The following is a 21,598-nucleotide window of genomic DNA, read 5'->3' as shown; positions in this document are numbered from 1 at the left end:
TAATTTAGCATAAGCGAACAGAAGTTTATTTTTAATACGGAAGCAATAGGAAAATTGGCTCCCTCAACAAATTGTATTTGTTTAAAGTAATCATGCAATATAGTTAGTGATTTGAACCAGAGAAATCATAAAGATTATTCATAATCTTTCTTTTCTGTCCTGTTTCAAATGTCAAAGAGAAAGGGAAACATTTTTTAACTTTAAGAGCCTCTATCCCTGACTAGCGATTATAAAAAAGGGATTTATTAAAGTGAATATTTCAAGAAATATTTTTTATATTCTCACATACGTGACATGAACAAATTGAGTCAAAGAGATATTAACGTCTACAAAAGGAAAGCTTAGTGAATGTTACTCTCTTTTTTACAACTTTTACCTTAACTTTTTACTCCTTATCATCAGTAGCTTGACTAGGAAACCTTTTTTTGTCTTTTTATTATACTTTCCTGCCATTGAGCGCTCTAAACACAACTAATAGGAATGAAAATGAAAAAAAGCTAAATAAATGTATTGTTATAAGGATAATAGCAGCAATAACACTGGAAAAAACATTTTTTTAAGGAAAAACTACAAAATACTTGTGCGCCAGTAAAACAATAGAATGGGTGGCAAAAAGTTAATTTTATAAACTTGAGAGATAATAACGACAAAGACTTTGAGCTAAAGAGGATGGCCGGGCGACAATCACAGTTTCCAAATGAAAGGCGCTTCCCACATTGACCTATTTTTTTTTTTTTTTGGCTGTGAAGAATGAGCGATGTAGAATGAGAAGCTAATGAATAATAAATGGCGGATAGAGAGATGGATGAGGTTACAATTACGCAGCCAACTGTCTCCTCATCTCCCCTCTTTCTCTCTCCATCTCGCCATCTTTTTTTTAAATTCTGTATTTCTTTTTTAAAAAGACAGAGTTTATAAATAACTAAAAAGTCACCATTTTTAAAACGCTGCTCTGACGTCCTGAAGCACATAAAACTGCTGTCGTCAGAGACGTGTCAGAAGAGTGAGTGTGTGTGAGAGAGAAAGACATTTAAATAAGGAGAAACGGGGACAGAATTGCTAGTTCTTTAAGATTTGCTAAGACGTTTGTAGGTCACATTACTTGATTAATTCCATTTATTTACCTAGTGGCTGTCTTTATGACCTCATTAGTTCGTTGAACCAATCAGAAAGAGAGTTTGATAAAAGATAATGATTCATAATTGAGGCTTGACTAATTCTATAGCTTGGGGACACTTTTCCTCACATCATCTAATTTGCTTGGACACAGTTTGAATAGGCTTGTAAATGGAGCCATTAAATGATCTTTTTCTGACCAAAAGTAACAATGAAGTTTCAGAAAGCATCTGCCGAGTAGAACCTCGCAAAACCCTCGCAAAATATTCTGGTCTTTTGATTTTGGGTTGAAATACGAAAAAAAATAATTTATTAACTTATTAAGTGCAGTAAATGCATACTATTAAAGACAAATATTTCCATTTCAGATAAATGTTTTTTAAAACTTTCTATTTGTCAACGAATACTGAAAGAAATCACGCTTTCCTCAAAAATATTAAGCAGCACAACTGTTTTCTACATTGATAATAATAATAAGAAATGTTTCACAATATTATTGTTCTTACTGTATTTTTTTATCAAATGGGGAACCTCGGTGAGCAAATGAGACCTCTTTAAAAAAAAAGTCTTAATGGCCTCAAACGTCTGAATAATAGCGTGTATATATAATCCTATTTTAATTTTTTTGATTTTTTATGAATGCATTGCTTTGAATGCCTTCATAAAAACATTATCTTCACCATAATAGAAAAAATCTCATTCTCATTACGGTTTTTAAATTTCTATTGTCATAATATTTGTTGTACTGTCTTTAATATATTTGATTAATGGGAGTTTTAAAAAAAGTAAAACTAAAGCATCTGGACACATTACAACAATGAGAATAAAATAATGTAAGCCTAACTGTCATGAAAATGTTACATTTCAAAAAATCTTAATGATCCTAATAATTGGCTTAACACATTATGCAAAACATGTTTGGTTTCTCTCTGATTTAGAGATGACCTGTAAATGTTTTAGTGAGATTTGCCAATGCGCTGGAAGGGTCGTTTCGAGAACACGTCGTCTTTGTCTCTTTCTCTCGCTCTCTCTCTCCTTCTTGACTTCCGTCTTACCAATAGATTTAAAGAAATCACCCATAATCCTCTTCTAGTGCTGGGACAAGGCTGAACTCTACACAGTGATTCTGTTACAGTAATCTCAGACAAAATTGGCTTAACTTCCTAGCAGACAGGCAACCGGTCAGACGCACAGTAATGTGGAGGGGAGACAGAGGCAGCCATGTAAAAATGCCACCGATGCCCAGTAGGGTCAAAGGAAGTACGCTGGCGTAATGTCATTAGAATATCCCACAGGTTCTAACTAACCCATACTTGCACCCATGCTGGAATTCCAGTATTATGTTCACTATATGTGGTTTATTGATACGATGTAGTGTAAAGGCCCGTTCACACCAAGAATGATGACTATAACGATAACTATATTAGCGTCCACACCAAAGCACGATACTGGTCTGTTTAGTATAAGTGCGCTGCACCTTTAAATGCTCAAGCTCTTTAAAGCAGGATGGATTCTGATTGGCTGTCAATGTTTTTATCGTTTCGTCAAAGTGATTCCAATGATACTGTTCCCCCGTGTCTTGATCGTTATAGTTGTGGTGTGGACTCTGTTATTCTTTTACATTTGGATCGATTTTTAAAACTATGTCTTTATCGTTATAGTTATCGTCCTTGGTGTGAACGGGCCTTTATTCTTGTACCCAGCTAGCTTTAAAGGAATAGTTCACGAAAAATAAAAAAAGTAGTTTAAATTGTAGTTTGTATTTTCTTGTAGTTATGTACCACTTTTTTGTTACTGTTATGGTACACTTTTTGTCCTTTTGAAGTTTGACAGACCCAGTCCCCATCCACTTTCATTATATGAAAAAGAGCAGCCAGAACAGTCATCAAAATATCTTCTTTTATGTTCCACAGAAGAAAGAGTCATACAGATTTAGAACGACATGAGGGTGAGTAAATGATGACCAAATGTTCATTTTCATGTGATCTATTCCTTTAAGATCAAGATTTTACACAGGTGCCTCTGAGGACGTTTGCGAACCATCTCAAGTCAGTTATAGGGGTGGATTTTTACGCTTATTTGTAAGCATTCCACCTCCATGATTCAGTGATGTGACAATAGGAGAGATGACATGGGGTTAGTTTCTGCAGGAGAGGACAAGGATGAAAGTGAGAGAAAGAGACAAAACAAGGACATGAGAGAGACTTTGAAGATAAAATGAATTGACCTTGTGCCCCTGCAGACTGTATTTCATATTTTCAGTGCATTTCATTTTAGTTTTACTCGCAATCCATCAAGTAGGTTAATTTTCATTCATGACAATCTTTATGGAGGACGTCCTGACAAATACGAACAGTTCTTTTGTCAAAATAAGATAACCTTCATATGTGTGAAGTGTCCAGTTAGATAGGCCACGCCCTTAACTCTTGGCCACACCCCTGGCTGGCTGGGGAACTATTCCATATTAAGGTTGCTATATTGCGATGACACACTCTCACCGGGGAAATCTGAATGCATCACTTGCTTGTCTGTTTTTGTTCACAGTCGTCTGCACTGAGGATATTGCATCACTTTCACTGTGACTTGAGTAAAATTAACCTACGAAGATGTCTGAGCTGTAGTTTACCCCAAAATCAAAAGAAAAAACATAAGAATTATATTTTGAAAGACAATGAATGACCATTACTGTACTTTTTCTTGCAGTGTAACAATTTCAAGCAAATTTTCCTTTTTTTTTTGTATATCTTATTGATGATTCTCATTATTTATTTTACTTTATTACTGTAATCAATTTCGTAATACAATGATTTATCTATTAAAATCAACATAAAGGTTGTACAAACATAATACAATATTGTATCAATGCTGTACAATTTAAACAACATAAGGAAAAAAATAAGAAATTCTATTTTACATGTAAAGACAATGAAGGCTATTTCATGGCTGTTATTTTTTGCATTGTTTTCATGACAGTTAGGCACTACACCCCCCCCCCCCCAAAAAAAAATAAAATAAAAAATAATAATAAAAAAAACTCAGTTCAATAATGCATTGCATCCAAATGGTTTACATTTGTTTTTCTTTTTGTAATTTTCATTGCTGTAGTCATTTTATTATTTATTTATTTTTTCAGAAGAAAAAATTACATATTACACTGTAGTTTTACTAGTAGTGTACAATTTAATTTAGTTTCACTTCACAGTAATTGTGTAAAAGGTGTATGTCTGGGGAGAGTGCATTGATATCATAATTGCCATAATTAATCTCACAGTTAAAAATATCTGGTTACACTTTATACTTTACAGGTGTCATTGCTACAGTGTAATTATATATTTAAGTACCGTGTAATATTAATTAACTACATGTACTTACTATAGGGTTAGGGTAGAATTAGGATTTTTTTTAGGGTTAGTTGCATGTAATTATGCAAAAATTACTGTTATTACTATGGTAAGCACATGTAAAATATGTAACAAGGACACTGTAAAATAAAGTGTTACCAAATATGTTAACAATTTTAAAATAGGTTTCATTGTCCGTATCCAGAAATATAATTTATTTTTATTTATTTTATTTATATTATTCCACAATATAATTTCCATCTTCTGTAAATGCATCACCACATGCACTCTAAAAAATGCTGGGTTGTTTCAACCCAATTTTGGGTAAAATATGGACAAACCCAGCCGTTGGGTTACATTTTTACATTACATTTTTAACCCAACGTTTGGGTTTGTCCATATTTTACCCAAAATTGGGTTGAAACAACCCAGCATTTTTTAGAGTGTGACCGCTTGTTACTTTTGTAACGGATACGGAGAAAGACAGCAGAAACAAAAACCCAGACTCAATAACCACAACACAAGTGCTTACTTTCAAACACTTTCATTATTTTCTCCATATAACTCATAAAGAAACAGACCCCCAGGAAAAGTAAAGAACTGAATGATTGAGGAAGAGAAAGAGAGATAAAAGAACTGGGCATGCTTGGGCATGCTATAGGCGCATAGGGTGACGGATACATCCAGGCCAAACGGTACAAGAGCCGGCGGTGCGGGTCAACTTCAGCAACTCCCTGCTTCAAAGACCCTGTGGAATCCCACCATCCCCGTCACAATACAGCCGTTGCGGTTTCAAAGTGAGCCAGTCAGCGATTCGCAAACTTCCTGGACCAACCCAAGGACTCGAGGTGAGCAAATGCACAACTCCATACATTTGGGCCCCCAGCTTGCGTTCCTTTACATCAGCATAGTTGTCATTTGTACATTTCATTTATTTTTTTACCTTTTGCGATTCTTTTTTTATTTTTTACCGGCTGGATAGAGAAACGGAGAAATATGGGGAAGGAAGGGCGAGAAAGAGGGATAGAGAAAGAGTACACAAACTGTGAGTGAATCATTGCCAGGAGGACAGACTCAAGGGGGAGAGTACAAGCCCATACACACATGCTATAAAAACATCTCAGTCTTTACGTTCTGTTAGCTGGCTATAAAAAAATAAACAAAACACCTCTCTTTGATTGTTTTAGTTTCATCTCTGATTTTGGGGCGGAAAGGCCTCTGGATGCCGGGACCAGCACTTGGACCTCGGGTTCATCATTGGCATGCCCGATCAGACCTGTTCCATTGTGGATCATACCGTTGGCCAATAAGGTAAAAGATTTCAACACTCTTATGACAGTTTGTTGGACAATTGGTGATAATCCCATTCGTACGTTTTCATAGGGTCTGCTTGCGTTCCCCCAAAAATGTTAATTCTGTCATCATTCCAAACCTGTGTGCATTTCTTTGTTCTGCTGAACACAAAGGAAGATATTGAAGAATGTCAGTAACCAAACAGTTGATGGGCCCCATTGACTTCCATAGTATTTTTTTATTTTATTTTTATACTATGGAAGTCAGTGGTGTCCCAAAACTGATTGGTTACAAACATTCTTCAAAATATCTTCTTTTGTGTTCAGCAGAAGAAATTAATTCATACAGGTTTGGAACGACATGAGAGTGAGTAAATTATGACATAATAATAATTTTTGGGTGAACTATCCCTTTAAGTGTTCGGTTTAGGGGTCAACCTTTATGGTGAAATTTTACCAACAAGTCAAACATTTTCTTACGAATGAGGTCATATGAATTCATACAAAATCGCCAATTCGTACAATACTCACGAATTTATGAACATTTTGATGCAAGTCCAAATGAAATCTGTTTTTTACACCGTGTCCAAAACTGCTATCACACTTTTCCGTATGTTTTTTTTCCAGATAAGGTTATCTATACAAAACTAAAACATACATTAGCATGCAACTTTGTTTTTTTTGTTTTGTTTTTTACTTTTAGAAAAACAAGGCAGTCGGCATTTTTCAGACGTCTTGCAAATAGCTAAAAAAGTTTTTTTTTTTTTTTTATCAATAAATATTCGTTTTTTGAAAGCAGCAGTTGGGAAAAAAACGTTAACAGTCTCTTGAATGTCTGGTCGGGAACACCAGCATCTCGCGCAGCATGGCTTTCAGGTGTGCATGGTGAGGTTGGCAGGTGCTCGCACGTTTTCGTGATTTCATCAAAGAGAGTGTAGGAGGGGTAGAGGTTTATAATGATGACCTCACAGAATGTCATGTGCCAGCCCTCATACAGCATTCGAACAATGTTTAAATAACATATAATTCTGCGAAAAAAGATCAAACTTAGGAAAGTGCTTCCGAAGATCAAACCCATGCTACGTTTTGTTGGATGTACAGTGTATAATCTAACATGCAGGGCCTGTTTATGAAAAGATAAATGAGTCAAACTATGTTATGATTTATTTTGCTGAAATTTGGAGCAAGATTGATGACAAAGCCCTTTCAGATCGTGGAATTTTTCCAAATGCATATGGGTCAGATTCGCCCGAGTGCAAATGTTGCAAATGCAGAAACTCTGGTCGCACTGTGTCTCTGTGGTTATCAGACTTGAACTTTTACTAACCCACTTTGGTGTGGTTGTGCTTGTTTAGCCGATTTCTTTTTTAAATACGCAACATATTTAGGCAAATTTACAGGTGATAAGACATCAAAAAGCTTTATAGCCTCAGTTTAGGTCCATTATCATTAAAAAGTGTCTTTAATTCTCATTGCAGGCCATGACATTCTGGGGTCCACTGGTATTTGACGTACCACACAGAAGGAAAATGGAGGTGTACAGGAAATGAGAGGAGCGCTTGGCATGTTATTCCGATGAGTGACAAAAACAAAGACATGGAAAAACATAAGCGATGCTTAGGAGTGGTGCGCGAGGGAGGCGGGTGGTGTTAGACAGGGGCCGTTTCCCATCACTTTGAACCTGTTGACATCATAGCTGTGTAACGCTGCCATCACCCGAAAAGATGTTGATGGTGGTCTCCCTTCACCCTTACGCCACCTTGCACACCCTCCCTCACCAAAGCCACCGTTCAAATGAGTCCAACACCCAAATACAAACCAAAAACCAAATGAAAACCGAGAAAAGCCACCAGCATTGTCAAGAAAAAGGCAAGTAAGAATATGAAATAAAAAAGAGAAACAAGTATATCAATTTATATCAGCATTAATGAGTGAGTGAATACATAGGATAAAACTAGAAGTTCAAAAGGATGCTTGTAACTATTTCAGATTTAAAAAAAAAGAAAATTAAGAAATCAAAACGAGCTCTTTGGAGACAGAAAAGCAGACCGAACCGCTGAGCCCAGTTTTGTGTTGTTGCCTTCCTCAGTCCTCATACTGACATGCTGTAACTTCGATAGAAGTACATTGGTCGTTTGTTTAAAAAAAAAAACGGGCCGGGACCAGATTAGTCGTGATGATACTAGTATTGATTTGATGATAGTGTAGCTGGACAAGAGGAATTGATAGGCAATGCAGAGTTTAAATAAAAAAATGGACAAACAAAATGGCAACTCCAATGTTGAGCAAAATCACCATGACTACCAGAATAGAGTTGGAGCCCTGTTGAGTGAGAAAGAGACAAAAAGAGAAAGGTCAGTATTTGTTTATACAGTGTGGATTTAACTAAAAACTAATAGTGTTTATTGGCATGCTGTCGAACTTGATTCACTAAAGAATAATGATGAGAATCGGGTAACAGAGCAAACACGCTCAACATTTTTTAATTACACAAGAACCCCAAAACGATTTCATTTGCTGAAAGAGCCTTTAATTAGTACTCTATTTAGTGCCTGATTAGAAATCCTACAAATTAACTTAGTCTGAACTTAATTATTATGACAATTAATGTCTGAAGCAATAGATAGTAAAAAAGAAACATTTAAAAAAAAATTTGTGGTAGGTGAACTAATCACTTAGTGCAATAGCTTAGCATTCAGATAGCATAGCCTATACCCTGCAAGTCGCTTAAGCTTAAAGTATACTTTAGTTTTGATGAGAACGCTTAATGTATGGATACAGCCGAACGCTTAGCTTTTCAAAGTATCACAAAGTAAACGCATCAAGTAAATCGCTTGAAACATGCCCACTTGAAAGTTTCAACCTTGTCCCGTGTCTGCGCTATTTCTCTCCAGAAGTTATGACTGATGCACATTTCTTTGTACTCTTTTAAACTAGAGTAACTCTTAACCCCCTCACACAAGCGTTTGTAAATGCGGCTGTCTGTTGTTGTTGCTGTTTCCAGTAGTTTGTTGACATCGTTCCGTCTCTTCCTTTTCTTTTTCAACCTTGAAACAATAGGCTGGCACAATGTTAGCACCTTGTAGACAAACTAATTAGTGCAACAACAAAAAAAATCAATGGGGTGGTGCAAGCTGAGCTTACAGATAATGCGCAATTAGAAAAATCAGTCTGCGCATGTACAGTATGCGCATATGCTGATGTTGAAATTTACTTTTAAGTCACTCACAAACCATAGTGTATGCATAAAAATCTAAGTATATTTGGGGTTTTTACCCTACACATAATCACAGCAAACCTTACAGATTTTTATGGACGTCTATAGTCAGAATTGTATGTACCAAAATTGCTGTTGTGGAGTTATGCAGCTGTCAGGTTCACTTTCCTGGGACATTACGGCATTGTGTTACAACTACAGTCTAGGCCCCAAAACAAGCTCTTTAAAATGCCCAAAAGTGCACTTGACTACACTCTGGATATTAGTTGATAGCGCTCTTCTCAATCTTAGTTGGTTGTGGGAGTGCAGCAAATAGTTAACATTAGTGCAAGTAGTTCTCACTTTTGTGAATACACTGCACTCTATAAACCTAATTTGCATAGAAAGGAAGCGTGTTTGCAATGATAAAGAATGACAACGACTGAAATACTCAAGCTTTTGCGTGAATATCACAGTGAAATTGCGCTGACATATCACATGCTAAAGTTGTGCAACTGTTTAGTGAATTTCCTCTTCAGGGTATTAAGCAGTCAACATACTAGAGTCCTAGATTCACTTCAAAACACACTTGCACACTACAGTGTGTGTTTAAAGAAAGCCTGCATGATTATTCCATTCCCCTCGGCTCACCGGAGAGATACGGTATTATCTGAATGGAGTCTGTACTGCATTGTGCCAGCCCTCGTAAGGACAAACGTATTTGCAAAGAGCTCCGTTTGTCGAGCACGCTTTTGTAATTAATGGGCTCATGTAAGCGCATCGTGGACAATGTTTACAACCGTTGAGCAGAGGGACACGCGCGCTGCACATGTAAGACACATGTGAGGCATGAAATTAGGCTGTGACAAGCGAACCGGACACAGTACTGTTAAGATGATGCCGTGAGCGTTGATTTTGCACATTGAATTAGGACAATCATATCTTACACAGTCACATTTAGCGCATCTTCCTGTTGACCAACCACATTTTGCTCTCCACAGTTGTTTTATTGTATGGTCAGACAGTTGTGCCCTGTTTAGGACCTGTTCTTCTTCCTGCTGTGCTAAGCTAACCAGTTGTTTAGATATCTCGGGAACGTATAAATGTTGTTAAAAGCATTGACAGTGTTTGTCAATTCCTGAAGTAGGACTAGCTATTGTGCCGATGTGTTTCTGTTTCATGTTAACCTGTCTTACACAAGTCTGCTGCATTGCTTGCCTCTCTGCAGCTACAAACATAAACCCCCTCCTTACTAGAACTCAGTCTTGTCATTTGATTGGCCACAACCCGAGCAAGGCATAAGCTGTTCCCTAGCAACAGAGTGTGGGACAGCCAATGCAGGGCTGCGTTGTGGAAGGAGCCACTTTGCCAATTTGCTGTTACCAAGGTGTTCTTAGTGCAGCAAGAGATCGTAGGGCCGCTAGGCAGTGGAAGGGGACAGTTTGAAGTTTGGATATGTGTGCAGGTTATGTGTCTTGGGCTGTTGTCGGCTCCTATGTTCCATTGGTACTCCGAACGCCTACACTATGTTTATTGAGGTTGTTCTTCCCACCCATGCATTCTCAGGCACCGATGCATACTAAAACATCTGGTGCGGTTGCATTTGATTAGAAATGTATTCAATCTGTTTTAAAATAGTCTAATTAAATTTTATGATTCAATATTCAAGTGTTTTATTGGACAATTTATTGGACAAATTTTGAGATTCTGTTGTCATTTACTCACCGTCATGTTGTTCCAAAACCCATTTGACTTTCTTTCTTCCATGAAATACAAAAAAGAGACATTCTTAAGACTGTACTTGTCACTTTTGTCTTTGCAAATACAATGAATGGATACAAAAACACCATAAAATTGTCACGTCCAATCTTGCTCCAGGAGGGCTTATGCGTTTTGGTCGATCGGCTCACAAGACGAGGGAGACACATTCCCGTTTACACCTGGTGTTTTAATCAGTGTCTTTTGTCCATTTTTGGCCACTTCTGTCCTGATTTCTTCGTATTTAGCATCGTCCACTTGAGATCGGATTGACGAAAATGCTTCCTAATATCAGATGTAAACATGGCCTTAGAAACAGTCATAATAAAAGCACACCTGAACTAATCAAGGTCTTCAGAGTTACTAGAAATGTCCAGGCAAGTGAGTTGAGCCAGGTTGAAACTAAACACTGCAGGATATTGGCCCTTCAGGAGCAGGATTGGAGACCCCTGCCATAAGATTCCGTCATCACTCAGAGCTCACAAGGGCCACTTTTACCATACTTTGATGGTGTTTAGCATCCTTTATAAAGCTTTAAAGATTCTGTCTTTAAGGGTTGAGTCTTTAACAATTTTTCTTTTTGTGTTGCACAGAAGAAAGTCAAACAGATTTGGACCGACTTGATTGTGAGTAAATGATACCAGAACTTTTAATTTTGGGTAAACTACTCCTTAAAATCACACTGTGTTCAGTGTTGTGCATCTTCACTTACCGAATTCATTTTGAGCTGAGACTTATTCTCGTCTTCGTGCTGTAGTGCAATAGGTGGGGATTTCTGTGGGGGTGAGAGTGTGAGGTCCCTGCGGAGGGGCCGTGCCTCTAACTTTTCCCCCACTCGTAGACTGTCCAACTTTTGCACTGAGTCTGGAGCCGGCCCCTCCCGGGCATCCCTGGGCCCTGAGGCATCCCGAACGTCCCGCTCCCGGTCGCGATTTTTACCCCGTCGCTGTAGTGTATGTGCTCGGGACTCCGAGTGACCAGGCCTCTCCTCCCCGTGCCCATAGGGCTTCTGGGAATTATGGGAGTCCATTGGCTGTAACGGCCTCATCTCCATTTCATAATTGCTCAGTTTTTCCTCGTCCTGCTCTAGGAGACGGGAGTGAGCCAAACTGTCCCCGTGTACCCGCTGAGACGTCCAGGAAGCAGAGGGTCCGTCTGGCCTCCTTTCCCGTGGCGTTTTGTGATTGGAGGAGCTGTGGTCTCGAGGCTTATGATTGGAGGCGTGCTTGTGGCCGTTGGCCCGTGCCGCCCCAACCCGCACCTCGTCCTGTACAGAAGGGGTTGTAGAGCGGCTGCTGCCACGACTACCGCCTCTACTACTGCCCCCACGAGAGGCACGCTTGTCCTCACTCCAGCTGTTAGCCCTCAGGTACTCTCCACCTCCACCCGAACCACCACCACCTCTCCCCTCCATCAGCACCTGGATCTCTTGCGTTCCCCCGCGCTCCTCGTCCACTGCAGTCTGTCGCAGGAAGCGGGCATTTTTGGTGCGGTGGGAAGATTTGGTGGTCGGGCTTCGGGGAGGTGTGGAGGGCCGGCTGGGAGTAGGGCTCACGTCTGGGGTCAGGTCTGGAGGTGTGGAGCCCTTCATATAGAGCTCAGTGCTGTCCGCAGTCCCACTGGAGATCACTTCCACATCGTTCTCACTCGAGTTCTGCTGTTTGGCTCGCTGGCACTCCACTCCTACACGAAGACATAGAGACAAAACATGTAGTCATGCCACATGCTTGAAATGTACTGAAAGGGGGGTGTATGGGATAGGAACATGCTCTTGAAGAAGCTTTCATCTGTCTTAATCAAAATTAATAAATAAAGGTGTGCCTAATAAAGATAAAACAGAAATTGTTTTGTACAGACCTGAGTCAAATTCTTATTTGTCTACAAATAATTTCAGAATTTAAAATCTTTACGCTGCTCTTTTCAGTGCAACGTATTTCAAGACTCATGCATTAAGTCTTCTGGTGTCGTTATTAAATGAAAATCTGAAGTCTGTAATCATTTGGGTCCACATTCAAAATAAAAAATGGAGCAGCTAATAGCTAATAATTTAATAACATTGTTAAATGTAATGATTGTTAATTTTTCATACTACATTATAATGTTGTGATACCTAAATTAACTTTTAGGATTTAAAATGATCGTTATGAGTTTGTAGAATTTTATTATGGACAAAATGGTTAGAATTTTATATCTACCATTAATCAATTAACGGCTATGAGACATGAAAACAACTATCAGCTTATCATATCAGCCAGAATTTTAATATTGGTGCATCCCTTATGTTTTTTATAGTCTTTTTGATGGTATGGTAGATATATGAAAAAATAATGGCAAGAACATTCTTCAGTAATTCTCCTTTAGTGTTCCACAGAAAAAAATAACAGCTTGATTGGTGGATTTGGAATAACATAAGGGTAAATCATAACAACATTTTTATTTGGGGGTGAATTATTCCTGTACCTCGCTCGATTGCTTGAAGCACATGAACCATTCCTGGTTGTACAGTTTAACTTATCAAATCTTTCCTGAGTCAGCAGCACCATGGCTGCTCAAATCAGCTCGGCTAATGAGAATGAAGATTTCATCCCTGTGCGCCTGTACGTACATAACTTTCAACTTAACCTTATAAAGGCTTGTATTCCAACTGTAAACATCATTTACAAATCTGTTGCAAGTCAGCACATCTCAGCTAAGTTTGTCCTAACATCTCTAAGGTCATCACATGACGTAAATGTATCATTTAGAAATATCAACCGTTCCAGGAGGTCTCATACACTGATCCAGCACAGCGTGTGTGCTTATAGCTCTCCTGTAAAGGGGTGTTTTGTGATGGGATTGGCATAAATTCTGCCAATGTGTGGGGGTGTGACAGCGACCGAAAGAGTGACTGCGTTTACAGTATGTGTGTTTATGTGTGTGGGTGGTGTGAATATGTGTGTGTGGGTATTGTGTGTGCATGCATAAATTTCATTGTGTATGTCGGCTAGCATCGCGTGGGCTTGCCGGAAAGGTCAGCCCTGACCTCCCCTTATCTTCTTATTGCCTCTTCTATCACTCATTCCCCCCGCACGGCACGGTAGGAGCATTGACCCCTACAGCCCTGAACCCATCCGGCACCTACACGTACACACACGGATGCTTTCACCGTCACTCTGTTGTTCCTACCCTGATCTATTACTAACATGTACATCTACCTCTTGCTGCTCGCAAACACTAAATTGTAAGTCATCTAGAGAATCGGTGAATAATATTTGCAGCTTTCAAATCACGGTGGGAGAGTGTTTTTAAAGTTAACTAATTGGCATATTTAGCATTGGCAGTGAACTGTAAAAGCTTAGTCGTACTGTCAAACAGTTTGAAGTCCCGGTTATTTTTAGTCTCCAGACTCGGCTGGTTGCACTCACTGTTTCCTCTGTGCTGGAAAGAAGGGGAAAACTCTTTGGCGGTGATCCGTGCCAGCCTGCTCTCTTCCTGGGCTTTCTGCGCTGCCGTTGTCGCGGCGTCGGCTTTCCCTCTGGCGTGAGCTGTCCTGTGGATGTTGCGGTCCGGGCCAAAGCGGTTTAGATGTAGAGAGAAAGACAGGGTTAGAAAAGGACAGGGCTGGTGGTCTTGCTGTAGTGTATGAACCACTAGGGTTACCAAAAGGAATTGAAAAGAACACTGAAACAATGACACACTTTAGTTTTAAACTCAAATATTTGACAACTAAAGTTTATACGTTTTTAAAATGTATTTTATGTTGTCATTATAGTCAAAATATATAATAAACATGTTCTAATGTAAATATGACATGCTGTGGTTACAGAATACTTTTCAAAATTTGATTCAGAGATGTTTGAGACAAAATGTTAAATCTTTATAGGCAAAAAGTAAATAGGCAAAAAGCAAAAAAACATTTTTTTAATTTTCTACAGGAACCAAGTAAAATGTAGCTTACTTGCAAGTTCCTGGTCTTATTGTAAATAAATCACCAATGCACATGATTACAAATTTAAAAAAAAGTTTTTACTCTGAATTTACTGAAATTACAACTACTCTGACTTTTTCCTTTTTCTGATATTTAAGCATGGTTTTTGCAAACTCTCATAATGGCTCCATTCAGGTGTAACACACGTTAACAAAAAACTGCTTAAATCTCTCATTATTCTATATTATCACCAAATATTGGATTCAATCTTTTTGTCAACTTGTTTTACTTTCAATTAGGACAGGTTTTTTTAAAACTGATTGATCGTAGGCCTGATTGATCTGAGCTTATGCATTATTTGTGGATCAATTTGTCAATATTCAACAAAATGTGGAAAAAAAATTCAGTTTATCACACTATTGTGCCTTAATATTTAACCAGGAACTTTATTTTGAAATTATTTTACATTGTAGAAAATGGCAGAAAAGTATTGTGGTGCACCTGGTAAAAAACATACTGGCCTACAAATACTGGTGTGTGTGTGTGTGTGTGTGTGTGTGTCCATGCATGCACAGGTCCGAGGCTTTTATCTTTGCAAGCACTCATGTTAATATGTGAACATGATCATGATTAACATCCTCCTGAACACTAAATGTTTCTCTTATTTTCATTTCCCCCCTTCATATTCAATTGATGGTCATTTTTCACCAATAGAAGGTAAGATCAACGAGGCCTATTTTCAATATTGTCAAAATTACCCACAAATAATGCTTTTTTTTGGTTGAAAAAGAGGCGTAAGCTCAGTTAAAGGAGGCCTACGATCAACCAGTTTCAAAAAGAAATACAAAACCTGTCCTAATTGAAAGAAAACAAGTTGACAAAAAGATTGAATCCAATATTTGGTGATAATATAGAATAATGAGAGATTTATAAGCTATTTTTTGCAGGCCGGTCATTTTTTACCAGGAACACCACATGTGGTAACAAGGTGGGGGGGTGGTGGGTGGGGGGGGGGGGGATTCTCAAAAATGGTTGGGCGAGGTAGTTGTACCCTGGGTGAGTAAAGTCAGTAAGTTTTAGTCCAACGCGATAACTTTAAATAGCATCGGGAAAAAGAAAATGAGCCGGACACAACATGAGGGTTAAAGGTATGTCACATTAAAGAATATTTTACACTGAAACTTCAGTAATCCTATAGCAAAAGTATCAAGGCTTACCATTATAGTTTTATGGATGGTGTTTTTGTTGTTTGGTTTTTATCTGGGACAACCTTGCTTTATGAGGCAGACCACAGCAAAATGCACATAAGTACATGGTTTAGCCAATGATCAATCTGGTCATTAAGTTTATAAGGCACACGCTTCACCAAGATCGCGACACTCCGATTATCCAAGGGTTGACGATAAATACAGGCTGAAGGCAAACAATTACACCGCTTCACACATCCTCACTCTGAGAGACGCTCTCGGGACTCCACAGAGTCATGCCTCTCTGACACAGTAATTCTAACTTGTTTTAACTCTGTGAACTTGACAAGACTACTTCATGATCTCACCAACTTTACTGCAGTTTAAAACCACATTTAAATGTAAATATCACATGCTGTCAAATGGTTGCAGAATTCTAACTTTTTAAATTTAGTTTGAGGTGAAATTTGAAAGCTTCAGGCCAAACATTTTCTGAACAAATAAGCCAACCCCTCCAAAATGTTACAAATATGCTCTACAATACAAAAGTACTGTTTGCTAATTCCCATCCGGACCTCTAAGAACAGGCAACAGTGCTTGCTTCGGCTGCTAAATAATTCACTGAGGAAATCAATGTGCTCTGTGTCTAAGAGAATAAAAGAGAGCTAGCGTTCACAACCTCAGCTTTTAATGTGTGATTCCTCATTCATCACGGCCATCTGCTTTACCTGTGCGATCGACACTTCGACTTTGCATGATGGTGTCGCACAGCATCATGCTGACATGCGTACTGCAAAACAAATCATTTCTTAATTTTCCAGTAAATATAAAATTAGATCGCACGTTAGGAAAATATTACTTTGACACATTATTGCCAAAATAATATATGAATCGTTTATTTTTTAGTTTATTATAAATATTTTTATTTAGTCATTTAATTTGAATTGTATTTATTGAAATTATTAATTTCATAAAAATATTATTAAATTATGAATAAAAATGTTACATTTTATTGAGTAAATTTTAACAATAAAGTATTAATAATTAAATTTTAGTTAGTTTGAAATTGTTTGTTAGTAGTAGCAGTTAATTTAATCATTTAATTAAAGTTGTTTTAATCAGGGTTATTAGAGTTAAATAAAACTCAAACTGAAACTAAAACCATAAATACATTTCCGTTACTCATTTTCCAAATACATTTTCCGTTAAATAAAATAAATGTTAACTGAAATGAAATCAAACCTATAAATCTTAAACTTACTTCACATTTTAATTTAGTTTAACTTGATTTACTAAAACAACTCAAACTAAAAGGAAAAATATAAAAATAAAAAATATTGATAAAAACTTTAATAGTAAATTAGACTAAAATAACAATATTTATAGACAATTAATAAATTATTAAAATATCATTATATTCTATTGAATAAATATTCAAATATATTACGTGTGCTGGAAAATAAAACAAAAATACTTAATTGTACTTTATTTTCAGATTTTTTATTGTTGTTTTCGACAGACTTGCAGAGAGCCACAGCCACAGAGAGATTATTGATGTGAATGGACCGCACAAAGCCCAGGTATGAAGATGCTCTCCCTTTCTCACTGAACTTTCCCCTGGTCTCGTTCTCTGCTTGTTTGTGCAGTGGCTGTCTTGCTGCAGTATTGCATGTCGATGCTCATCGATTGCACACTCTTCCTCTCTGCTCCAGGCTGTCTTCACCCAGCCAGCCAAACCAAGTGCATGTTAGTGCAAGGAAGTGTGTGTGTGTGTGTGTGCGTGCGAGCGTTTTTAAAATGTGAGTGTTTAAATGGGGTTATAGCGTGTGGTGTGGTCAGAACATGTGGGCGCGAGAGCATTCGAGTGTGTGACGGTGAGCTACGGCGAGGCAGGTCGGATGAAGAGATCTTAGGATTGCATTCACCCCGTGCCTTGCCGGTTGTCCTGGCAACGGCGGAGGAGAGAAAGTGAGGGAGAGAATAAGATGGCGTGGGGTATAAAAAGGACAAACAATTAGATAACAGAGGAGAATGAGAGGAGGATTGTGGGATGCTTCTGGAGGTGTTGAGAGTACAGTCAGAGAGTGAGGGCTGGATGTGAGAAACGTCCATTCACTAATAGAGGGCTTCTGTGGTGAGTGTATGGTCTCACACACACACACACACACACACTGGATCCTGATCCTAGGCGCTGTGAGTCTGGGTCGAGCTGTGCTGGTTGCCGTTCTATTTATATACTGCTGAACAGTAGCAATGTTTCTACACACTTTCTGATGGAAACAGAGACTAAACGTTGTTTCACAGCAAGTCCCGCTAACTCACACAGTTAAAGGGATAGTTCAGCAAAAAATGAAAATTGTGTCATTTATTCTCCCTTTAAACCTAATTGCCTTACTTTCTCCCATCGAACACATAAAGTAAACTTTCTGAAGAATAAACTGGCCACTCTTTTCCATATGTTGAAAGTGAATGGAGGCTGGAGCTGCTCATTCTTTAAAATATATATATACTGTATCTTAAAACATGATGCATTAACTTAAGAAGCATAAAAAAGCCTTGTTTTCAGAGAATTGTCTGTTTGTTTAAAAAAAAATTTTTTTACAACTTTTATTAAGCAAGGATTCTTTGTTTAAATGGATAAAAATGACAGTAAAGACTTTGACATTATTACAAAAGATTTCTATTTCAAATAAATGCTGTTCTTTTTAACTTTTGTTAAAATATGAATAGTGATGCTAAGCTGAATTTTCAGCATCATTACTGTAGTCTTTAGTTTCACATGATCCTTTAGAAATAATATGCTGAAAATTCAGCTTGGCATCACTGAAATAAATTACATTTAGAAATATATTTACCGGTAGTTATTTTAAATTGTAATAATATTTCCTCTAAAAAATGCTGGGTTGTTTCAACCCAATTTTGGGTAAAATATGGACAAACCCAGCCGTTGGGTTAAAAATGTAATGTAAAAATTTAACCCAACGTCTGGGTTTGTCCATATTTTACCCAAAATTGGGTTGAAACAACCCAGCATTTTTTGTTTTTACTGTGTTTTTGATTAAAAAAAATGCAGCCTTTGTGAGCATAAAAAACATTAAACTCAATAAAGTTACTTTTTCATACGTCATTGCAAAATCATATTTGAATTATTTATTGAATTGTCAATTATTGTCAATTGTTAAAAAAAAAACACTCAAGATTGTAAATCATATGGATTTGACCCAGGATTCTGAATCAAATGAGTTTAATTTTCGGGTGAACTATCTCTTTAAACATATATTTAACACTCATCCACGTGCAAACTCTCTCACCCTTCTCTGACGCTAACACAGATTCTCACTCTCTTTTTTTCTTCCGTCCTTCCTCTCAACACTCAGACACGTGCAGGCACCTCCCATCGCTTCTTTCACTCTCTTTCATACACACACACTCTTTTTTTTCTAAAGCCCTGCCTCTCATTCACATTCTCCTACTCGCGTGACTTAACTGAAAGATCTGGACACCCGGCCTTCTTTTTTAGGATCGGATTCACACATTCTACGCCATCGATTTAAAAAGATGGATCTTCCAGTCACCTTAATTGTAATGTGAATAATTGTATTTAGAGTTAAATGTTGTGATTCAGAGCTGATTGGATGAATTCGAAGTTTTGACATTGTTGTGTGTGAAATGTTAAGAAAATAAATGGGAACAATACCAGAGAAAGAGTGGTTGGTCACTTTTTGATCAAACTGATACATTTGTACCAAAGTCCAAAGATGGATTTCTTGTGACAACTAAGACGTCCTATGGATGGCCCAAATAAGCCGCCCCGTGACCACCAGAACAAAGCTTTAAGTTGCAGATGAGTCACGGTTGCTTCCGGTGTTAGTGCCTCAGCGCAGGTCTACTGTAGTAGCTACTTTGACCAGGTTGACCCTAGCAAGCTAATCAGATTAACTGTTATGTGATCTTCTCAGTCGTTTAGATCTCCACTAGTCTATCCTGCATCCTGTTTATGTGTTGTGTCTGTGTACGTTTTGTCCGGAAAGTATTCGATTTGTATATATTTGGAATTGTATGGCAAATCTTGATGGACCTGTTCTATACCCTTTTTAAATGTATAAAAGTGTAGTTTAAAAGGACCATATAATTACAAATCAAGTTATTCTTAATCTTTTGGACTAAAAGAATCAATTATTCTTCAAAAGTTCCTCCCCGAAACGAAGTTGCAAAAACTACCAGCGGATAACCGGCCACACTGTAAAAAATGACATGATCAAGAAGTCATGGCAACATATGTTTTTACATCACTTTAACTCATCAAAATAAGATAAACCGTTTTAAACGTAATTTTTTTAAAGTTATACGAGATTTAACACATTTTTTAAGTCAGTTTAATGTAATTTAAGTTGAAATGACTTAAGACAGCCAAGTTGATTGTACCACAAGTTTCTTTTTTTTTTTCAGTGCATAAATGTCAATGACGCCTATTCGGTGTTAAGAAGCTTGACTCATGGCCATGAAACCCACAGTAAGCTCAGCAAAGCTCGGTTTCTCATTTCACATGCAAAGAGGGAATTCACAGAAAAAAACGGCTTATTTGTAGGGTCAAAGAAAGGGTGGAAAATTGCCAAGAAAAGACAAATCATGATTGTTTCTGCTTAAATGGATCTTATGGAAAAAAAATATATAAAAATGCATGGCATGACTCCTTGCTTTGGAAAAAATCATGGTTTGAGAGGAGAAAAACAATGTTTTAGAGTAAGCTTGATAGTTGAGAATCCATTAGCAATCCTTTCTTCTCAAACTATTACTCCCTTTAGAGCAATTAGGCTTTTTCCTCGAAACAATCTTTTCTTGTTTTCTTCTCCTTGGGTCACACAGCGAACCCCAAGGAATGATCCATTCAGGGTAAATTGTTTCAGGTATGGTTAAAGAAACAGAATCCACCCTCTCCGTCAACAAACACAATAGTACAAGTTTAATATGAATGTATTTTTTTCTTCAATTCATCGTCTAGCAGTATAAAAACGCTATTTTTTTTATATTTTAGATGTGTGAATGTCCCCCCCCCCCTCTCACAATGTCTCACAAAACCATGTGACTTTTGACATTTTGCACGTGTACCCAATTTTTTACACATTACATGACATGGTTTCAAATGTTTTCATGACTGATATGTTTTAAATAGTAATATATATACATATTATATTATATATATATATATATATATATATATATATATATATATATATATATATATATATATATATATATATTTTATATATATAATATAATGTATAAAAAAACATTAAAGTATACTCCATTTCATTGTGTAGCTATGTGGTTATTGGTTAGCTGAATAACTGTTTGGCTGTTAACATTATCTTGGATGGCAAGGTCTTCATTTCAGTGGAATAGGATTTTGTTTAACAATAACAACAGTAATTTTTTATCATTTTGAATAACATGAACCAATAATTAATTTACAATAAAGATCAGAAACATGCATTAAGAAATAATTGGGTCAATTTTGAGTTCTTTTTTGATTAACAATTATTTTCGTTAAAATAAAACTGCAAAGTAAAAAAATTAATCTTGGATCAAAAACAAACTTAAAAAACTGAAACGAAAATTTAAAATGTTGCTTTGGCAAAAAACTGTAATAAAAAAAAGTATGTCGTTGAAATACTAAACTTACTAAAACTGAAATTAAAGTATTTTATATATACATGAACATATGAACATGAAAACATAGTACATATGAAAGCGCTATATAAATGCCTCATTCTAGTATAATGAAAGCGCATAACAAAATG

General features: G+C 37.2%; 1 protein-coding gene across 2 annotated transcripts in view; it reads right to left on the bottom strand.

Annotated features, from left to right (window-relative positions):
* Nucleotides 1-6,519: 6,519 nt before the first annotated feature.
* The window catches only part of jph3b (junctophilin 3b), a 30,986-nt gene continuing 15,907 nt past the window's right edge, over nt 6,520-21,598 (bottom strand). The window contains exons 3-6 of one of the 2 annotated variants that reach the window (XR_013796505.1): nt 16,526-16,587; nt 14,108-14,232; nt 11,416-12,386; nt 6,520-8,071 (exon numbers count right to left, since the gene is read on the bottom strand). Coding sequence is in view for 1 of the 2 variants with exons in the window: in XM_079603661.1 (XP_079459787.1) it covers nt 7,991-8,071; nt 11,416-12,386; nt 14,108-14,232 (1,177 nt within the window). In the remaining variant the exon portion in view is untranslated. The remainder of the gene's footprint in view (nt 8,072-11,415; nt 12,387-14,107; nt 14,233-16,525; nt 16,588-21,598) is intronic. The other variant, XM_079603661.1, reaches the window with a different exon arrangement.

The sequence above is a fragment of the Phoxinus phoxinus genome, assembly GCF_949152265.1.
Source record: "Phoxinus phoxinus genome assembly, chromosome: 25".
In the NCBI taxonomy this organism is placed as follows: domain Eukaryota; kingdom Metazoa; phylum Chordata; class Actinopteri; order Cypriniformes; family Leuciscidae; genus Phoxinus; species Phoxinus phoxinus.
Note: the sequence above shows the minus strand (reverse complement) of the source record. Positions and strands in the feature narration are given on the sequence as shown.